This window comes from Pneumocystis murina (assembly GCF_000349005.2).
Source record: "Pneumocystis murina B123 chromosome Unknown supercont1.15, whole genome shotgun sequence".
Classification (NCBI taxonomy): Eukaryota; Fungi; Ascomycota; class Pneumocystomycetes; order Pneumocystales; family Pneumocystaceae; genus Pneumocystis; species Pneumocystis murina.
The window spans coordinates 97,578-117,414 of NW_017802373.1; the positions used below are offsets into that span (position 1 = coordinate 97,578).

Consider the following 19,837-nt stretch of genomic DNA (forward strand, 5'->3'; position numbering starts at 1 on the left):
AAAATAAAGTAAAATAGAAGAAAATCAAGAAAAATCAGTAAGAAACCATTTTAAAAAGGCGACTTGTCTTTGTAGATCCTGTTCAGTTTTGTCAGAAGAAGACCTCATAAGAATTGAAGAAAAAATGAGTACTTTTAAGATTAAATATAAATAAAAAAAGAGATAAAACTTACATATTCTTTGAAAAGAATCCAAAGAAAAATTTGAAGAAAGGTCTCGCATGAAGCTAACCATGTATATGAATAAATTTGCATTTAAACTTGGTAAAATATCAAGTATCTATATTATGATTTAAATATAAAAAAGAAAGAGAATAATTACCATTATGGAATCTTTTTTATAAAATGAAGCTCGTAAACATCGATTATAAAAAGAAATTGGAATGACAGAATTTGGAAGAGCATCCAGAAATAATAATAGTGTTTCGGCCATGGAAATGACATTCAAATTGTGTTTTGATTTATTTTCAAGAATGGAATCTTTAAATTCATTTTGAGTATTAAGTGCGTCTCTAATATGTGCCATTATTGGAGCAGAACCAAAGGTAAAAAATAAATCATCCTTATAAATTAAAAGGATTTCTTATTTTAGAGAAATACGTACAACATTTTTCCCATTATTTAAAAGATATTCAGTCATTCGTAGAATTTCCTTAGGAATACTCCAAGCATTGGTAACAGATTTATCAATAGGAAGAGCTTGGGAATCATTTAATCTTGAAAGCTGTTCCAAACTCATTCCAAAACAAGTGGGTGAAAATACACCCTGAATTAAAATAAAGAAATCAGCACCATTTTTTAAATGAAGTATTAAAATATCTTCCAGAGAATCTTCTCCAGAATTAAGTTTTGAAACAGATATATTATCTATGAATACGGTTAAATTAATATAACATGAATTACCTAAAAAGATTATAAGAAAATAAATAAATAGAAATATTTACCAGGATTAATGATTCCGGAACGTGGACATGGCCATATCCATGGTTTGCATATATGTTTATCATTTCTTTTAGGGATAAACTCAAACTCTGCAGTTACCTTAATAATTAATAAAAGAAAAATAAAAAAAAATCAGCACCTGACCAATATTATCAATTTTAATAACTTTTGTTTTTGGTTCAAGATAAACGACATCTTTAAAATCCAAAAAATTAAGTGAAATATTAACCATTGGAATTCTTTTATTCTCAGAATTTTGATACTCTTTAGTTAACAAATCTTTTAATTTCAAATAATTATTTACAAGTAATATTTCAATCTAAGTTTCAAGATATCAGTTTATTAATAACAAAAAATTATTCTACCTTAGCATCTAATTCCACACTAACAGGCTTATGATCACTCATAACATTATTCATATAAGATCTATAATTCTTTACTGAGATTCCATTACTTTTCCATAATATACGATCAGTCCATGATGGTACACGCATTTTTTCACTATATTTATTATAAAAAACAAAAATTTTACTTGAAAAACTTTAAAAAAACCTTGAATCAAACCAACTACTTCCTATTTTATATTTGAAAGTTGGAGGAAATTTGATTTCTTCTTCATTAAAACCTTCAAAACAACGATTTGAACGTTTTTGAATATTAAGCTGATCAAATTCCAGCAAAAAATCAAACTCGTTCTTCTCCAAAAGTTCCTTTACACTAAAAATAGACATATCAATACGATAATTTAAATCTCCTTTGACATCATCAAACAATTACATTAAAATAGGCAAAAAATACCACACCAAATGAGATGATCACAATCAAAAAGAGATTTTGACTTTTTATTTTTGGACATATCCTCATCATAAAACTGTAATCGACGACAAATCTCATGAAAATCTTGATTTCTACGTTCAACTTGAGATTTCATTGCCGCCAAATGAGAATTAACAAAACAAAATACTGTATCCCATATTGTAAGACGAACCGCTACTGCTCCTTTATTGCCCATAATTCCCATTATTCCACAACCAACGAAAGATGTCATTACTGAAGTTAAAGAGGGTGAAATAATTTTATGAGCGTATATGAACAATAAAATTCCTACAAGTTGTTTGGAAACGATCTTAAAAAAATAAGATATTTGTTTCTACATAAATATAAAATACCTTCTCATAATGATCCCCTAATACTGATATAATAGCTTTATCCCACAAGTTTTCCTTTGTGTTATCATTACGTAAATATGCTTCAGTACTAAGATCGACTTCTTGAAGTCTATAAAATAAGGAAATAACAAAATAATAATAAAACACAATTTACCCTATTGCATATAATTCTACACATTGGTCACAAACCTTATACAATAACCATTCAGAAAGATCTTCTATTGGACCTTTTCCATTAACATTCCAGGTACAAATTTTTATTCTCAGATCACGAGACTCAATAAAACTTGATCTTTGAAGACTTAATCTCTCATAAACCCAATATTCTTCACTAGTATTCATAAATTTTTTATAATTCTTTGCTTTATAAATATAGGAATGAATTTTTTTTGAAAAATATGATTTATTATAATCATTCAAAGCTATTAAAAAACAATATCAGCTATTCTTCATACATATGCAAATAATAGTCGTTTTCTAAAGAATACTTACATATTAAAGAATCGGAAAAATCATCATCATATAAAGACAACATTTCATCGCCATTTGGTGCATAAGATTTATAAAATGAAAGCCAAGCAAAGTTCTGATTTGTAATATATAGCCTTTTATTGTCTATATATCCTTCAATATGGAAGATCAATACATAATTTTAAAATCAGACCTAATATCTGTATATGTTTATGAGTATCTCTAATAAATTCGTATAAAATATTTTTTTTTGAAAATGAAAATAATAATTCCTTGTTATTAAAAGAAGCTTCTATCATGAATTCACTTCTTTTTTCATCTTTTTGTTTAATTTTTATCTCCAACCCTTTTGTTATTTCAATAACCTTTAATATAACAAATATCATAGGTTTTTTCACACAAAATAAAAATAATGCAGATTCTATATACCCACTAAGAGAATCTGCATTATGTCTAATAATTGCAACATATGATCTATTAAATATACTATTTTTTTCTTTAATATAAGCCGATACTTCAAAAAAAGAATATAGACTTTCTGTTGGCCGCAAAAATAAAGAAATACTTTCTCTAATTCCTTTATCACTTAAGATCATTGAGGATATTCAATAAAAATATCTAAACATTTAAAATAAAATAACTTAATGAAAATAAGCTGCATCGTCAAAAAAAATTTATTAAAAATAAATTTAATAAATCTCAAATCTAAAAATAATCAAATTATTTTTAAAAGTGCTATTTATGACTTGTTTATCAAGATAGAACATGTTTATAACATACTCATACATATCGTAATTATGATAAATAACCAAATCGCCATTTTAACTACCAATAAATTATTCCCCCCATTAATATAAATATAAGAATTATTATCTGAGTATCCACAATGATAACTTTTATTTGATTCTTCTTTCTCAACCAAACCCCCTGTTAACATAGTTTGAGATTTATTTATAGAATGTTGATGTGTATCCGAAGCCATCGCATTCAACTTTTTTTCACTAATTACATCCTTTGATGTCTTATTATCACCAGACAGTCCTTTAGCTGTTGTGTCAACATTTAATACACTTAAGGCCGTAAAACTTTTGCATCCGGAATACGAATAGGGATTAAAACAAAGTTCTTCAAAAAAATTCATCATTTTATCAATACCATTATATGGTTCTGAAGCAAAACATTTCACCAATCCATTAATAAAAACTAAAGAATCACAAAGACAAACAATATCAAGGGAATCACTACAATAGGATTTTCTTGATAACTTTATTATACAACGTTTAGTTGCATCTATAAAATATGAATAAAAAAGAAAATAATCAAGAAATATACCATCAAATCCATAGCCTTCATAAAAACCAGGGCAGATTCTACGCATAGACGTATTGGAACGTTCACCAATACATTTTCTATGAAAACGAGGCTCTTCACAAAAAGATTTAATAGCAGAAAAAATTCTTTGACTTTCTTGATCAAAAAAAGACGGAAAACATGTATAAGCAGTTGATACGAAGATAAAGGAATCACAAATACATGGAACATCAAAATCATTACCACATCTCGAAGCAAAAGCTTTCCTCTTTAAACAATCCTGTATATCGCCTAAATTAGTTAGAAATTAATGCATATTGTTTATGGAATGAAATACCTTCAGGAACAATATCTTTAAACATAGATTCACATTTTACTGGTTCAATGAATTCTTTCACAGAAATAGTACTGCAGCCCGAGAGAGATAGAGGATTTTTACAAAGAATTTGATGATAATCGTGTATCATATTGACAGAAGCAATTGTATCGGAAATACATTGACTAAGCATATTCTTATAAGAAATAGAATCACATAAACATGATACATCAAAAAAATCTGTACAAAAAGAATTACGTATTGCGTCTCTTGCACAATTTCGTGTAGTTGCTATATTTATTAGAAAAATAATAATAATAAAAGAGAACATACGATTAAACCTAAAATTCTCATAAGGTTTTGGACAAGAAATAATTTTTGCGTCTTGTTTAGGTTTATTAACACACTCTTTAGGAGGAGGCTCAGGATTTTCACAAAGCTTTTGATGATGTTCCCGAGCTTTTAAAGCATCTACTCTAGAAAGAGTGCGTAGACATTCTTGAGAGTGTTTCAAATATTCAACAGAATCACAAATACAAATTGCATTAAATGAATTTCCACATCTTATTTTCTTCAAAATATTCTCAAAACATTTTACAGCTTTGCCTATAACAATGAATCAAAAATGCATTTTCAATATTTTTCTTACCATTAATACCAGATCCTTCAAAAACGCTATTACATGTTTTTGAACGATGACCCAATATATAAGAACGTTTATTTATACGCTTCCCATGCCTATATTTGTATAAAGACAAACTACCTGTAGCCAAATAACTATTTCTTCCTTCCAATAATGGATTTGATTTGTGTTTAAAATTATCAAGTTTCGAAGTTCGGGTCTTTATAAAAGAATATAAACATTTTCTACAAATTCTTCCAAATACTTTGTTGTACTTCGAATCCTTATCCCTAACTTCTTGATATAAATCTACTTTCTGTAAAGATCTAGAATAACCTTTATTATTCACATGTTCAGATAATGCTACTTTAACATTCTTGATGTTATCACGACATATACGCATAGAATTCGCCAGGTGCACTAAATGCAAATTATAAGGTCCAATTAAATTTTGAATGATCAAAAATGGCTTCTTTTGAGTCCAACTAGAATCTAAATAACTTGTGTTTGCCTTAAAAGAATCTAAACATTTTTTTCTAGTATTTAAAAGGGTATGCTTTTGTTGAGGAAGTCTAATAACAAATCTCTCAATATACTTGGGTAGTTTATCATCATCATATGTTCTTTGTCGCTTTACCCTTAACACATCTGTATTCAATTTGCAATAAAATGATTCAATCAAAAAGAAAATAATAATAAAAAACCCTTTAATCATTAAGCTCATATGCATTTTTCTTAATCCACTTTTCACTTTTATTAAAATCAAAAATATTGATAAAGAATAACTTCTAAGTGTAATGTAAATCGCCTAAACAAAAAGCTTTATAAACAGTCTCATCAAATTGTTTATGTGAAACATAGGCCTTTGCATCAAAAATCCCAAACCTATGCAAAAAACAGATATTATATATATTATATATACCCTCTATGCAATATATATATATGCATTTTATGCAAACAAAAATCCACGTATTAAAGCATAAAAGCAATGAAAGCACATTACTCATTACTTCTAATGCCTTTTTTGCTTTTCTAAGGCATTACATTTTTTTTTACGCATACTTATTATGCTTAAGACCCATAAATTTTAACCAGCCTCGCTCCAATTAATTCAAATTTATCTAATTTCAAAACTAACACCGCATAAAACAAATAACATTTTTACACTAAAAAGAGCCTGATTAGCAAGAAAATATAGAAATAAAGTTGATTTATTTCTGTAACACAACCAACCCTAAACCTAAACCTAAACCAAAGAATTATAAAGCTAGGATTAAACCCTTAGTAAAAGAAGTCCCTCGCTTATTAATTTCAATAAAAAACATTAAAAAATCAAAATGTCATCCAAAAGAGCACGAGGAACATCTGGAAACAAATTACGAATGACTCTTGGGCTTCCAGGTTTGCTTTTTCTCCTTGGAATTCAAAAACTAAGCATTTCAGTTGGAGCTATTATTAATTGTGCTGACAATTCAGGAGCCAAAGTAAGCAAAACATTCATAATCCAAGGATGATTCATAACATTTCTCTCCAGAATCTTTATATAATTTCTGTTAAAGGCACAGGTGCTCGTTTAAACCGCCTTCCCGCCTCAAGCATTGGCGACATGGTATTAGCAACGGTTAAAAAAGGAAAACCAGAGTTACGAAAAAAGGCTTTACAGGTTATTATTGTTAGACAGAGAAAACCCTGGAGAAGACGTGATGGCACACATTTATATTTTGAGGATAATGCAGGTGTCATTGTCAATCCTAAAGGTGAAATGAAAGGCAGTGCAATTACAGGACCTGTTGGAAAAGAGTGTGCTGATCTTTGGCCAAGAATTGCTAGTAATAGTAAGTCATTTTCCCCTCTTAACCTTCTATAACTTAACCTTAAATTTTACTAGGCGGTATGGTTATTTAGATTTATTACACAATCAATTTAGAGACATTGGCTTCTATTTATACTTTTTTCCATCATATTTTATTATATGTCAAATAAGTAATATTACTTCCATCTGTTTATAATTTCTATAAATAACCATTAATTTCACGCATATATATAACCATTATCCAATATTTAACATTGTTCTTCTTTCACAAGTTCAATGCATGTATTTAAAATACATTCCATATATTCCACTGTCCATTCTGCTTCCAATGGTGTAGCGACATAACACTGTCGAGCAAACCGTTTAGCTTATAAAAGGTCATTTTTTCCTCTTATAAAATAATATTTAATAAAACCTAATAAACAAGATAATTGTTGAGAAATAGAATGAATATTGGTGGTTCTTAAGGAAGTTGAGGAAGCACCTTTATCTTTTGTCCAAATACTAAGAGACAAAGAGCCAAAAAGAGGTTTTTCAAGGAAATTAAGAATAAATATCAAAGAAGTTGAAGGACGTAATAAAATTAAACGAATTAAAATAGGAGGTAAAGAAGGATGAAGCCTGATAGTACGCTCTTTTGTTGAGATTAAAGAAAGAGATGACATAAAAAAGCAATTGATTTAAAAAAATCTAAAATATTCAGTAATAATGCAAAACGGAGGAAATGATGAAGTAGATATACAGTATATGCGTGATATATGCGTGGAGTATACGTGATGTATGCGAGTATATGCGTACTATATGCGTACTATATAGAACCAGCGCTCTCTTAATATTCGAATTAAAAATTATCAGATGTTGCCATGGTAACCAGTACACTCGTTATCATTTATCTGTCGAAAGTATATTATCGAAAATATATATCGAAGCTCAAGTAAATGTCAGAAAATAATAGGTTATCAGGAAAATATAATATAAAACGATTTATCAAGAAGATTGAAAGAGAAACAAATGATGTAGAAGATATTGAGAAAAATGTCTTAGTTAAGCGTATATATTCTCTTTTTCCGAGTTTATATGATGAAATTTGACTTAAATCAATAGGGTATAATATTTGTAAAGAAAAAGTGATAAAAAAAATACCAAATGACATATTAGAAGATCCTATAATCAATGATTCTATAAATTTGGTATATTTTTCTTATAAGGAGGAAAATATTAAATGTTTTTAGTTGCCTTCAAATTATAATTTTGAAATACATAAAACCGTATGGTATATACGGAGAAATGGATCAAAAAAGGGTATTTAAAGATTTAAAATATTAGATAAAAAGATTTAAATGTCAAAAGTTGGATTACAAATGCCAGAAGGTCTTTTAGTTTTTGCATGTACAATATCAGATATATTAGAAAGGTAATATATATATATAATAATATTAAAAGAGTTTAAAAAATGTTAAAGAGTTTGTATGGTTGACGTGTTTATCATGGGAGATGTAACTTATGGCGTATTTATGTAAAAGAGAATAAATCAATAGTTTGATGATTTTAGGCATGTTGCATTGACGATTTTACAGCTAAAGCACTTGATTGTGATTTACTGATCCATTACGGTCATTCTTGCTTAATTCCTGTCGATTCCGTATCCATAAAAACATTATACATATTTGTTAGTATTGAGATTAACAAAAATCATGTAGTCGAAACAATCAAAATGAATATACCAAACGATACACACATAGCGTTAGTCGGAACAATACAATTTGTGCCAAGTATACATAGTATTCGGCCACTTTTAGAAAATAAATCAAACTACAAGATTACTATTCCCCAGTCTAAACCTTTATCCCCGGGAGAAATTTTAGGATGTACAGCACCAGTTCTTCATAACGATATAGATGCAATTATTTATATCGGAGATGGAAGATTTCACTTAGAATCAATTATGATTGCAAATCCTTTACTTCCTGCCTATAAATATGATCCTTATTCAGGTAAATTCACAAGAGAATATTATCAACATAAAGATATGAAAGATCATCGTAAAAAAGCAATTGAAAAAGCCATCAAAGCAAAAAAATGGGGACTTATCATTGGAACTTTAGGAAGGCAAGGAAGCCCTAAAGTTATGGAAGTATATAAACACTTTTTCATGCTCTTTTTCATCTACTAATTGATTATCCAAGAACTTAGAAACACAGCTCAAAGAGAAAAAAATAGAATATATAAAAGTATTGCTTTCTGAAATCTTTCCTTCAAAATTATCTTTATTTCATGATATTGAAGCATGGATACAAATTGCATGCCCAAGACTATCCATTGACTGGGGTTATTCATTTCCTACTCCACTCTTATCACCTTATGAAGCATCTGTAGCACTTAATAGTATTGAATGGAAAAATCCATATCCAATGGATTTTTATGCAAATCAGAGTTTAGGTCCATGGACACCAATTCATAGACAAGATCAGCAACATATTTTACCTAAAATTCAAACAAATTAAATTAAACCGAATAATAATTTTAAACAAAAAAAATACTTTGCAAAGAAATCATTTAAAATAACAATTATAAAAAAAATTAAAATTTACGAAATGTAAAATTAACAAAATGATTAAATCATCGAAATAGAAAACATGATAAAATAAGAAGCTCTATAATATTCCTTCTTTTTTAAAAAAAGTTGGCAAATAATTTTTTTATACAAAAGGACCGAATTACTATGGATTTTTCTACAATATTTCAAGAAACAAATGACATATCAGCTAAAATTCAAAAATGTGTACAAGAACTCTCATCTTATCTTAAAACATATCCATTATTACAAGAGGTTATTCTTTAATATAAAACCAAATTTAAAAACAAAACTAACACAAAAAACAGTTAAATAATCTAGACACTCTAGAAACATCGGTTCTTGAAGATCAATCACAGTTGAAAATCATTTTTACCAAAGTAGTTCCAAAATATTTTGTTACACGTTTCTAAAATAATAGATGGATACACTTATCACAATGCTTGAATGTCTTCGTCCAATTAGTAATGAACTATGCGGTTTATATAAGCATATTGATCAGTTGGAGGTACGGAAAAAAATATAATTCGTTATTTACTAAAAAATATAGGAACGATTTGAAAAATTAAAAAAAGACATAAAACAGACAGAAAAGGCACTGAAAAAGGCAAAAAGTATGCTAGATGAGGAGGAACAATCAATTCGTGAGGGGAAGCCTAGGCCTTTATGGAAATATAGTACAATTGCTTTTCATCTACCTAGCAAATGACTCATTCGTATGGTTTATTAATTAATAGAATAAAACAGCGCAAAAATATATTACAAATCATATCTAGGATTATCTTTAGACTCATCTTCGTCTTTCCGCATAAGACTTTCCATAACTTTTTTTTTTTCTTCCTGCGAAAAAATATTTACACCTTTTTTCAACGCGGAAACAAGTAATGGCATTTCCTTAGGATTGAACGAGGGATCCTTCACTTATAAGAAAGCTTTCAAATAGATATAATTTAAACAACATACTCTTCTTAACTGATCTAATTCATCTTCAAATTCTCGAGCGACGACATCCATATAGTGTTGTTCGAATAAATCATATGATGTATCTAAAGAATCCTAAGAAAATTAGAAGAATAATGAAGCTTTGATTAACATGCATTCTCAGTAGTACCATTTGTTTGCTGCAAATTATTTTTTTCATAACTCAATATTTTTCGCTCATCTGGCATAGAAGTTAATACATCTTTAAATTCTGATCTATTATTGAAAATCAGCTAAACATAACATGAAATTATATGAATTAACATGTAAGGTGGTAAAATGTCATTATTATCTTCTATTATTTTTTTTCTTTTTTTTTCCATTCTAAGCGAAAAAACTAACGAATAAAAAATATCAAAAACATATTAATATTATGTTATAAGTTTTTCAAGTGTTCTCCAATGTTTGGGAAGCCATGGAGCTAGATGAAGTGCTTTTAGGCAATCAAAAATAGTTAACATTTGATGATAAGCAGATGCCAAAATTTCAGGTGAACATGGATTCTTTAGAGTGATTTGTAAGGCCATCAAAGAAACATCGGGGCTGTTCTCCAATAAGGCAAGTCTTGACCATATGATTGGGGAAGAAGGATATATATTCAATGCAGAAAGATATATATATTTTGGATCATTACCCTATATTAAATAAATATATATGTATTTATATACATCAAAAAACATACCTTCAAATATGCACTAAGTTCCAAATACCTCTCCACATTATGATCTATATCATGCTTTTTTCTTTCGTCCCAGTCAAGCGCGTGTAAACATTTTAAAGTAGTTGCTTCTACTTCAATATCTTGATTTAGAATGCCAATACTACCAAGAAGCAATAAGGAAGATATATGATTAGAGTTCTGAGAAATACTAAGTATATTTTAATTTGCGTCTTTCAACGAGAATAAGGTTTTTACCATTCAAATAATTGTTGTCGAGCAATATCACGTTCTTCTTGACCACCAGTTGCCCAAAGAATTTTGCAAAGCAAAACAATAATATCCGGATGTTCATTAAATTCCGTGAGACTGTTTTGAAACATCTCCAACGCATCCATTATCCTGTTTAAATAAAATAAAGAAATACTAGCTACGAGATAGCAAGATAACCTATTAGATGAGGCCTCTGATCCTTCTGTTAAATTAAGAACAATCTGTGCATTTTCTAAAGCCATTTCATATTGTTTATTAGCCAAAAAAGCTCTAGATAAACTTGATTTCGCATGTAAAAACTGTACTATGATTTCTGAATTTTCATTTCCTTCATATTCCTTTTCTAAAATATCACATGCTTTTGATGAAAATAAAATACATTTTGTCCAATCATAACTCATTTCCAATAACAGTGACATCAATATTAATACATTACAATCCGTAGGACGCTGCTCAAGATATTTCTGTATTGCAAATACATAAGTAGTAAGATTTCCCGTTAATTCAGAAAGAGATGTTTTCTTCAAATAATCATATGAAGATGTTACAAATAAATAATTTACAATAGGCTAATATATGTCATTTTATATTAAAAATATAAGGAATCTTACAATGTTTTGGGATGAATTAATAAATGAAATCTCGAATTGTTCTTTAGCTTCTAAAGTATCACCCATTATTTTTGATATAAAGCCTAAACCTATCCTAGATACCCAATAGTCCGGATCGACTGTCTGAGATTTCATATATGCTTCATAAGCTAAATCAAAATCTTCATTTATCATATATAATGTCGCAAGATCTGCCCATGTAATAGGATTCTAAAAATAAGCATAAATCCTTATTTTTGATAATCAAAAATTACCTGATCATCTAGCTTTAAAGATTTAATTAAAGCATGTTGAGAAATCTTTGAATTTAAGGTTGAATTAACTACACCAAATGCTCTCCAAAAAGTAGAATTTTTAGAATCCATTTTAATAGCCCTTTTTAAACAATAAATTGAACAATGAATCCAATCGCCATCTGCATCTACATTTCGAAGATATATCAAAAATAAAATTTGACCTAAACTGTACCAAGACATTGAATGTGCAGCTCTATTTTTTACAGAAACTCTAACAGCCCTCTTCATAAATAAAAACGCCCATAATAACAAATAACGAGAATTATTATTATCAAACAAATCCTTTTTATCTAAGGGCAAATCATCAATGATCGGAACTAGCTTTTCGCCAACGAAATCATATTCTTCATATAATATATTTAATATTGAAATTAATGACTCTGAATCAACAACAAAAAAACTCGAGAGCAAAAAACAAGCCCTACTAAGTATAATCCAAAGAGTATAACTATTCTTTTTACTATTGCTTTTCGATAGCTCAATTATTTTAAAACAATTAATAGCATACTCTTCCGACTTTTTGTAAAATCCTTTTTCTTTCCATGATGATGCCCAAAAAACATAATTTTCTGACAATGCTAAAGTAACTACAAATTCATCCGGATGAAGCTCAAGAATAGAATAATATGATTCAGATGCATCCTTATACAATCCTAATGTTTTCTGAACATCACCTATTAAATATTGCACAAACCAATTATCTTCATCTAAACTTCTAGACTTTTTTAAAGCCTTTAATGCTGCTATATATTTCCCAGACTTAGCATATGCTTCTCCAAGACCTGACCAAGAATGAGAATCATTTGCGCATATTTTCAGAGCACTTTGAAAATAAACAATAGCACTATTGTATCTTTTATAATTCTATTAACATTAAGTATTGTATATACATCCCATAGGAACAAACCATTTCAACTATTCCCAATGAGCGTTGTGGCCATGACAAATCGCGACTATATCTTCTATATATTTTATCTGCAGAAAGTACAATTTTTGCTATGGCCTCTACCAAATTCCATTCTCCCTTTTTCGCGTATGCAACGACAAGCCTTTCTGCAGCATCAACTTCTCCAGCGTTTAATTCAAATGCTTTCTGAAAACATTTCATAGATCTACTTTCATCTTTCAAAATATCGGCATAAAATATACCTAAATTTACATATGAATGGGAATACGTAGGATCGTATTTTAGAGATGTTATAAAAAATGAATATGATTCAGACTTTTTTGATTCAACGTCTACTATTATTAATATCTTTTAAAATTCCAATAAATCAAACTACTCTGCTCAAAAAGACCAACACCCTTTTTCCAACATATTTCAGCCTTATCATATCCAGAAAGAGAAATATCACTATTCATTTTTTCTATACAAATATCAAGTTTATTTAATCCATCTTCATAATTTTTTGTATTTATTTCGCACCATGCAATTTCAGATAAAATAAGAATATTATTAGGATCCATATCTTTTGCCTTCAAAAGCAAATCAATAGATGAAGAAAAATCCTTTTTTTCTTCTAATATAATTGCTTTCCCATATAATGACATGACATTATTACAAGATAACTCGAGTATTTGATCAAACAACTCCAATGCCTTATCGTGAAATTTAGGAAATTTATAGTGTACATATGATAGAGCCAAATGAAATTTCAAATCTCGTTGTGCACTAAAAGAATTAATGGTTGAAAAATAAAGTATAATAATACAAAGGAAGCGATAAACCTGTCTCTTCAGAAAACTTTGAAAGAGCCTTTAGCCCCTCTTGAGAAACAATAACAGCATTTTCGTACTCTTTTATAGAAAGATAAGAACGCACCAAAAAGCGGTAACAAAATACTGAATTTGGCAAATTCTCAGTCGCTTCCTTCAAAATGTCAATTCATAAAATACAAACAAAAATAAAAATTCACAATAAAAACGTCCAAAGGATCATCAAATAATTCGCATGAAATGTTTTTTAATATATAATCACTATTATTTTCAGATCCTCCATTAACAAATGTTCTCTTTGAATATTTTAAATATAAAGACAAAACCCCTCGAAGACACAATCCCATGGGATGCTTCGGAAATAAAGAAATAAAATCCTGAATAAACATAATATCCAATTCATCTAGTCTTATTAAACATAATGTAACTATATCAAAAATATACCAATTTCCTCAAAATCTTTCCATTCAAGAACAATCATCCAAGGTAAAATATCATAACTTTTTACAATAACCATCCCTGATGCAAGTTTCAACACTTTCTCTCTTTTATAGTTTTTTTCATTCGCATCAACTATTTTAAGATGCTCATAACAATGATTAAGCAATTTCACTTCAATTTCCCTACGCAACTTATCATCATCTATCCAATTCATTGCTTCTTCATATATTTTTTCCAACTATTAAATAATTAAATATATATATATATATAGTAAAAAATACAGTAGAATCCTTAAATACTTCCTTCTTCACATTTCGGGAGATCTCTTCCGCTGTAAATCCAAGCCTTCCTCGTTGTTTAGCCATAGATTTATTTATTTTTTCTCTCTCAAGATCTTCTGCTATTTTTATCATTTTTATATATGCAATCTCTGCTGTAATAATACAATTTTCAATATATTTATAAAATGGCCCTGACGGAAGATAAAACTTAAGTGTCTTTAGTATCTGGACCCTATTTCAATGATTTATTCCAAAAAATCCTAAAAACTCTCAACCTGATTCAATGAACCCCGTTCTTCCACAAATTCCAACAGTTTTTTCAGACTTTCAAGACACTTATCCTTTTCATCACTTAAATAATAACATTTCAGCATATTTATATCATCTTTTTAGGCGGAAATAAACAACCTTTTCATAAAAATACTTGCTAGCTTAACTGAAGCATAAATATACTCATCAACTCGATTCTGAGACGCATATAAGCATGAAAACCCCTAGAAACACTTAAAAAATGCCTTTCAACGGTATATATGCGTTCTTTCCAAGCCAAATAGGCCTCTTTATCGATTTCTAATGCCTTTTTATAGGCATTTTCACATTCATCAAATTCTGATACATTAAAATATCCAATTCCAAGAAAAACGTATGCATTGTAGTTAAAAGGATCAAAATCTAACGCCTTTTTTGCATAAATTATGGCATTTTTATAGTCTTTTGCTGTGATAAATTCTTTGGATGCTTTTAAGGCGGGCTTAGCCATATATATATATAATATCGATAGAAGCAAGAAATAAAAAATGATTTAAGGAATATATATTGATAGAAAACAGCGCATATATAAAGATAAAAATGATATTTTGGTATGAAAAAGCATTGTCTTTTTTTTTCGGTTTAAAACATATAAAATTGAGGGAACTAGATGGAAAGTTTGTTGTAAATAAAGGATAATAAGAATATTATGGCGCATATAAACAGTAAAATAAGAAAGAATATTGATTAGAATGATATGAATACTTTCTTTTTAATTTAAAGGCGTTTTTTTCTGGTCAAATTATAAGATATAGTTAATATATAAGAGAAAAAGGAAATAAATCGAGATAATAGTATATTTATGAAAGATATAAGAACTTTTAAAGGGGTTTCTATGTGCTTTTATTATTTTATCTTTTAAAATTAAGGGTTATATGGTTAAAAAAATATTAAAATATATATAAAGAAATATAAGATTGATGAATGAAGTTAGAAGAAGAAAGAAAGCTAAAATTAGTTTAAGAACATTAATTTGAATGTAGTGGGCGATAAAAGGATCTATAATATATAGTATTGTCAGAGTAAAAAGACATTTTATAGAGCCTTTTCTCAAAAACCATGGAGAATTTTATTATTTATGTGTTCTATTAAGGGAAAAGGATCAAAATGGCGAGTGGGAAATGAAACAGAATATTTATTTTAAATTCATAACTAAATAAATTAATTGAAATAATTTTTAAAGTTTAAAAGCTGATTTCCTAAAAAAATTTAAGGGTAAGTGAAAATTCATTAAAAAGAAGATATAAACAATAATATTTTTATATGGATTTTACTTATATTTACTTTTTTTTTAGAGGAAAAATTTTATATATAAAAAATGATAAAATATATATATAAGGACGATGAAGACATATCTTTATAGAATTGAGAGATTTTTATTTATATTAAATTATCAGAGAAATTATATAGTTAGCAAGAATCAAGAAATTAATTAAAAATCAAATAAGTCAAAAATTAAGATTATTAACAAAATTTAGAATTCTAGTTGTTGAAAGGTTTTTTGAAAGGATGTCTTTATATGAAGATTTTTTCAAGTAAAAATATTAATAAATCAAGAATGAAATTACTATATAAATTTATAAAAATAAGAGGGCAAAACCATCTAGGAAGTTTTTACGAATAAGATTATTCAAAATAGAAAAATAAAACATATCTATAAACATTTATTTAATTCCCAAACAAATAGAATATTAACTTTTTATATAAAGATTCAAAATATCAATTCTTTCAAAACAATCTTTCATATATAAGAGGAAAAAGCGTTAACTTTTCATTATTGAAATAATTTAAAATTCAATTAATTCAATAATATTAACAAAGTTAATATCTATATTTTGGATTTTAATAAATTATCTTTTTAAAGGTATTTTATTTAACAAGTATACTTATAATAACTTTTAAATAATACAGATAACTAAACACATTGGAATATTAGATATTTTATTTTTTTATATTGAATAATGATATTTCTTAAAAAATATTACATCCACAAAAGCGTTGTTTTTTAATGCAAGAAAAAATAATATTTTATTGATAAAATTAATAACAAATAGGCATGTTTTTTTTATTAATTATTAGATTAATAAAAGCTTACAAATATTTTTTTTACTTTAGGCAAATATCTTAATCATTTTAAAGCCATTTTATTTAAAAAAGACAACCAAGATTGTATTCTTGCTTGATTTTCCATATCGAATTATTATTTATAGATAATTTTTATAAATATGTCAAAAGATTTTTTCATCGTTAATTATTGATTCAGATCTTTAAAAAGTATGGCTGATCTTAAAGCAAAAAATAAAGAATTTTTTAATATTGATCCAGATGAAATATTGAACAAAGACGTTAAAACAAATGAATCAATAGAGAATCTTAGCAAAAGAACAATTAAGAGAAGATTAAAGAAAAAAAAATGGGAAGAAACAAAAGCAGAACGACGTAAATATAAAAAAGAAAGAGACAAAATTAAAAAATTAGAAAAACATAAAAAACATGTGGAAGCAGGCATGCATTCTATTAAATTAAAAAAAAATCAAATACCAAGTGAAATAAAAGTTATTATTGATTGTGGATTTGATGATAAAATGATTGATAAGGTATAATTGATAATTTTAAAAATGTATAGACAATTATAATAGGAAATTGTGTCATTAAGCTCTCAATTAACACGCTGTTATTCGGACAATAGAAAATGTGCATATCCAGTCGAACTTTATGTAACATCTTTTGGAGGACGACTAGCAGAACGTATGAAAACAGTTTTAAAAAGTCAATATATGTCTTGGAGAGGAATACAATTTTTTGATGAAAGTTATGATGCGTTATGTGAAAAAGAAGGTTTTAGTAAGGAAGATTTTATTTATTTAACAGCAGACTCAGAAAACACTGTTCATGAATTAAATAAAAACAAAATATACATTATTGGTGGGCTTGTTGATAAAAATCGGTATAAAGTAGTTTTCTTTTTTCTAAAACGAATTATATAACAATATATAGAATTTATGCCTGGATAAAGCTAAAAGTCAAGGTATCTATACAGCACAGCTTCCAATTGAAAATCATATAAAAATGGCATCAAGAAAAGTGCTTACAGTTAACCAGGTTCTAGAAATAATGCATCAGTGGATAGAGATCAAAGATTGGGAAAAAGCTTTTCTAAACGTGATTCCTATGAGAAAACTTCCTCAAAGCAAAATAAATAATACTGATCAGCAACTTAAAGATTTAGAAACTAGTTCATTAATACTTGAAGATATAGGAGATTTATCACAAGAAGCCATTAGCGAAATTAATGGATGATTTTATTAAATTTTTTTTGTATTATATAAATATACTGTTTGGGTATTTGAAAGAAACAACTATATACTTCTTATAAGGATACATCAAAAATCAAGCATAACAGATCCTTCGCTTTTATCTAATTCCTTTTTATTAATTGCTTCATCTTTCATGATAAGAGAAGTAAATTTTTTAAAATATTCTATATAAGGCTTTAAAGAAGTCTTTTCATAGTCTTAAAAATTAGAGAGGTATATATTTTTAATTCTTATTACCTTGAATTTGCTCTTGTTTTTCTGATATTTCTAGACTTTCTTTATGTTCTTTGTCCCATGCGTCAATTTCATTCAATAACTGAGTAACAGTAGGCACTTCAAAAGGATTAAACTTTTCAAAACAGCTGGAATCAATAGGCACGCATATCCTCCCTAAAACTATGTCAAAAAAAAATAGCATTAAACTTTTTTTCCAACCTGTTCCAGGATGTATACAAAATGGTGATTTCAAAAGATGATTTAAGTGTTTAGAAACCTCAGTATCAAGCCTTGGATACATATATTCTAAAATTATATCCTGCTTTGCTGTTAATAATGCTTTTGTATCAAGATTCTAATTTATTAATTTAAACATCAAATAAAAAATATAAATTTACCTTTGAAACACCGCTTTCAGCTACTACATCAATATCATGCCATTTATTATAACTAGATCTCATTGGTTGGGACTTCCATTTCTCACGAAGCGTTTCTTTAAGGTCTTTGACATAAGTAATATTCACTAATAATTACAGAATATACCATGATCAGTGATAAATTCAAGCAATTTTTCCGATCCCTCATCGCTTTCCCAAGGATTTTGAGAAATAAGAATATTCGAGCGGAAACTTTCTTTCAAAATATGGAGACTTCTACTAAAAACAATAATTAATCATAAAATCCATATTAAAAAATCATAGAAACCTTATAGAAGGATGAAGAGGCCTCTTAAATTCCACTTTTTTTCCATATCCTATACCTCCCCTTGAAACTTCAAGATATGCTGCAATTGCTTTACGTTTTTGATCATTCAGTTCACGTGCCTTTTTGTCACAAACCCATGCATGTACACCTCGTCTTCCTGAATAAACCCACAAAATATATTCAAATCCAAAATCATCCCTTAATGTAGAGTCAATAACCTTTATTGAAGCCGTAATAAACCCCCAACATTTTAAACAAATATCTGTTTTTGAACAACATGTTCGCACATCATCATAGTCGGTCAAATCAATATCAAAAACAAGCTCTTTTTCAAGAGGTTTAAACATAAACTTCCTTAAAGTCTTACGATCTCTAGGATTTGCGTTGTAAATAGGTCCTATCTCGAATCTAGACGGATTTAATCTTAAAACTTCTTTACGAAACGCTTCATATGTAGGAAACGAATTGTAGCGCAAATATGCATCATTTTGTAAAGTAAAAGCAATCTCCCTATTTAAAAATGATTTAGAAGGGACAGGAGATCTATTTAGCCACTGAAAAACATATCTTTGTCTTGTTATTTATCATCAAAAAAAACCAACAAAAAGTCACTTGAACGGAAAAATCCTCTGGTAAAAAGCAAAAAAAACACCCGGATCAGAAAACTCATTTGTATCCTCAGGTATTTCGTCGTATTTCATTGAAATATAGCCTTATTTCTCCTCAAAAAATCTCCCTAATTTACATATAATTTTTTTATGATGTTGCCTGGAGCCCTTTATTGCCATGGCAACCACAACGCTATAATGTCCACG

The 19,837-nt window shown here is 27.9% G+C and overlaps 10 protein-coding genes across 10 annotated transcripts; 4 read left to right on the forward strand and 6 right to left on the reverse strand.

Moving 5' to 3' along the window:
• Positions 1-24: 24 nt before the first annotated feature.
• On the reverse strand, positions 25-3,177 carry PNEG_03033 (hypothetical protein; the record flags this gene model as incomplete). Its single annotated transcript, XM_007876893.1, has 13 exons — positions 25-131; positions 174-279; positions 322-561; positions 604-902; positions 944-1,040; positions 1,081-1,260; positions 1,307-1,442; positions 1,494-1,695; positions 1,740-2,067; positions 2,111-2,219; positions 2,265-2,532; positions 2,603-2,725; positions 2,775-3,177. 13 exons carry the CDS (start codon positions 3,175-3,177, stop codon positions 25-27), a joined length of 2,598 nt encoding a protein of 865 aa, XP_007875084.1.
• An 84-nt stretch (positions 3,178-3,261) lies between these two features.
• On the reverse strand, positions 3,262-5,560 carry PNEG_03034 (hypothetical protein; the record flags this gene model as incomplete). The annotated part of the gene is made up of 5 exons (XM_007876894.1): positions 3,262-3,871; positions 3,914-4,183; positions 4,230-4,499; positions 4,542-4,814; positions 4,858-5,560. 5 exons carry the CDS (start codon positions 5,558-5,560, stop codon positions 3,351-3,353), a joined length of 2,037 nt encoding a protein of 678 aa, XP_007875085.1. The 3' UTR covers positions 3,262-3,350.
• A 607-nt stretch (positions 5,561-6,167) lies between these two features.
• On the forward strand, positions 6,168-6,735 carry PNEG_03035 (60S ribosomal protein L23; the record flags this gene model as incomplete). Its single annotated transcript, XM_007876895.2, has 4 exons — positions 6,168-6,231; positions 6,274-6,314; positions 6,365-6,665; positions 6,719-6,735. 4 exons carry the CDS (start codon positions 6,168-6,170, stop codon positions 6,733-6,735), a joined length of 423 nt encoding a protein of 140 aa, XP_007875086.1.
• A 55-nt stretch (positions 6,736-6,790) lies between these two features.
• On the reverse strand, positions 6,791-7,308 carry PNEG_03036 (hypothetical protein; the record flags this gene model as incomplete). The annotated part of the gene is made up of 2 exons (XM_007876896.1): positions 6,791-7,010; positions 7,059-7,308. 2 exons carry the CDS (start codon positions 7,306-7,308, stop codon positions 6,892-6,894), a joined length of 369 nt encoding a protein of 122 aa, XP_007875087.1. The 3' UTR covers positions 6,791-6,891.
• A 273-nt stretch (positions 7,309-7,581) lies between these two features.
• Positions 7,582-9,147, forward strand: PNEG_03037 (hypothetical protein; the record flags this gene model as incomplete). Its single annotated transcript, XM_007876898.1, has 7 exons — positions 7,582-7,693; positions 7,748-7,833; positions 7,876-7,945; positions 7,994-8,057; positions 8,106-8,151; positions 8,196-8,777; positions 8,830-9,147. 7 exons carry the CDS (start codon positions 7,582-7,584, stop codon positions 9,145-9,147), a joined length of 1,278 nt encoding a protein of 425 aa, XP_007875089.1.
• A 218-nt stretch (positions 9,148-9,365) lies between these two features.
• On the forward strand, positions 9,366-9,927 carry PNEG_03038 (hypothetical protein; the record flags this gene model as incomplete). Its single annotated transcript, XM_007876899.1, has 4 exons — positions 9,366-9,473; positions 9,527-9,598; positions 9,640-9,726; positions 9,769-9,927. 4 exons carry the CDS (start codon positions 9,366-9,368, stop codon positions 9,925-9,927), a joined length of 426 nt encoding a protein of 141 aa, XP_007875090.1.
• Positions 9,928-9,977: 50 nt separating this feature from the next.
• PNEG_03039 (hypothetical protein) lies at positions 9,978-10,522 on the reverse strand (the record flags this gene model as incomplete). Its single annotated transcript, XM_007876900.1, has 4 exons — positions 9,978-10,133; positions 10,182-10,274; positions 10,316-10,415; positions 10,464-10,522. 4 exons carry the CDS (start codon positions 10,520-10,522, stop codon positions 9,978-9,980), a joined length of 408 nt encoding a protein of 135 aa, XP_007875091.1.
• Positions 10,523-10,570: 48 nt separating this feature from the next.
• On the reverse strand, positions 10,571-15,235 carry PNEG_03040 (hypothetical protein; the record flags this gene model as incomplete). Its single annotated transcript, XM_007876901.1, has 14 exons — positions 10,571-10,834; positions 10,882-11,068; positions 11,116-11,699; positions 11,742-11,951; positions 11,996-12,901; positions 12,945-13,276; positions 13,321-13,709; positions 13,750-13,907; positions 13,954-14,156; positions 14,198-14,432; positions 14,476-14,700; positions 14,751-14,826; positions 14,884-14,969; positions 14,999-15,235. The coding sequence occupies 14 exons, from the start codon at positions 15,233-15,235 to the stop codon at positions 10,571-10,573; spliced, it is 4,092 nt and encodes a 1,363-aa protein (XP_007875092.1).
• Positions 15,236-16,787: 1,552 nt separating this feature from the next.
• On the forward strand, positions 16,788-19,744 carry PNEG_03041 (hypothetical protein). The gene is made up of 5 exons (XM_007876902.1): positions 16,788-16,838; positions 16,900-17,381; positions 17,424-17,738; positions 17,782-18,314; positions 18,373-19,744. Exons 2-4 carry the CDS (start codon positions 17,061-17,063, stop codon positions 18,082-18,084), a joined length of 939 nt encoding a protein of 312 aa, XP_007875093.1. The 5' UTR covers positions 16,788-16,838; positions 16,900-17,060; the 3' UTR covers positions 18,085-18,314; positions 18,373-19,744.
• On the reverse strand, positions 18,128-19,777 carry PNEG_03042 (hypothetical protein). Its single transcript, XM_007876905.1, has 7 exons — positions 19,635-19,777; positions 19,023-19,589; positions 18,861-18,973; positions 18,716-18,819; positions 18,537-18,672; positions 18,339-18,491; positions 18,128-18,298 (listed from the first exon to the last, which is right to left on the reverse strand). The coding sequence occupies exons 1-7, from the start codon at positions 19,721-19,723 to the stop codon at positions 18,168-18,170; spliced, it is 1,293 nt and encodes a 430-aa protein (XP_007875096.1). The 5' UTR covers positions 19,724-19,777; the 3' UTR covers positions 18,128-18,167.
• Positions 19,778-19,837: the final 60 nt, after the last annotated feature.

Bases quoted from the DNA above. Each gene is read 5' to 3' on its own strand.
- PNEG_03041 (XM_007876902.1), top strand. From the start codon at position 17,061: ATGGCTGATCTTAAAGCAAAAAATAAAGAATTTTTTAATATTGATCCA. The intron at 17,382-17,423 runs GTATAATTGATA...CAATTATAATAG, and splicing joins ATGATAAAATGATTGATAAG to GAAATTGTGTCATTAAGCTC. The intron at 17,739-17,781 runs GTAGTTTTCTTT...AACAATATATAG, and splicing joins TTGATAAAAATCGGTATAAA to AATTTATGCCTGGATAAAGC.
- PNEG_03042 (XM_007876905.1), bottom strand. From the start codon at position 19,723: ATGAAATACGACGAAATACCTGAGGATACAAATGAGTTTTCTGATCCG. The intron at 18,820-18,860 runs GTATATTCTGTA...CTTATGTCAAAG, and splicing joins TGAATTTATCACTGATCATG to ACCTTAAAGAAACGCTTCGT. The intron at 18,299-18,338 runs GTAATAAGAATT...CTAATTTTTAAG, and splicing joins AAAACAAGAGCAAATTCAAG to ACTATGAAAAGACTTCTTTA.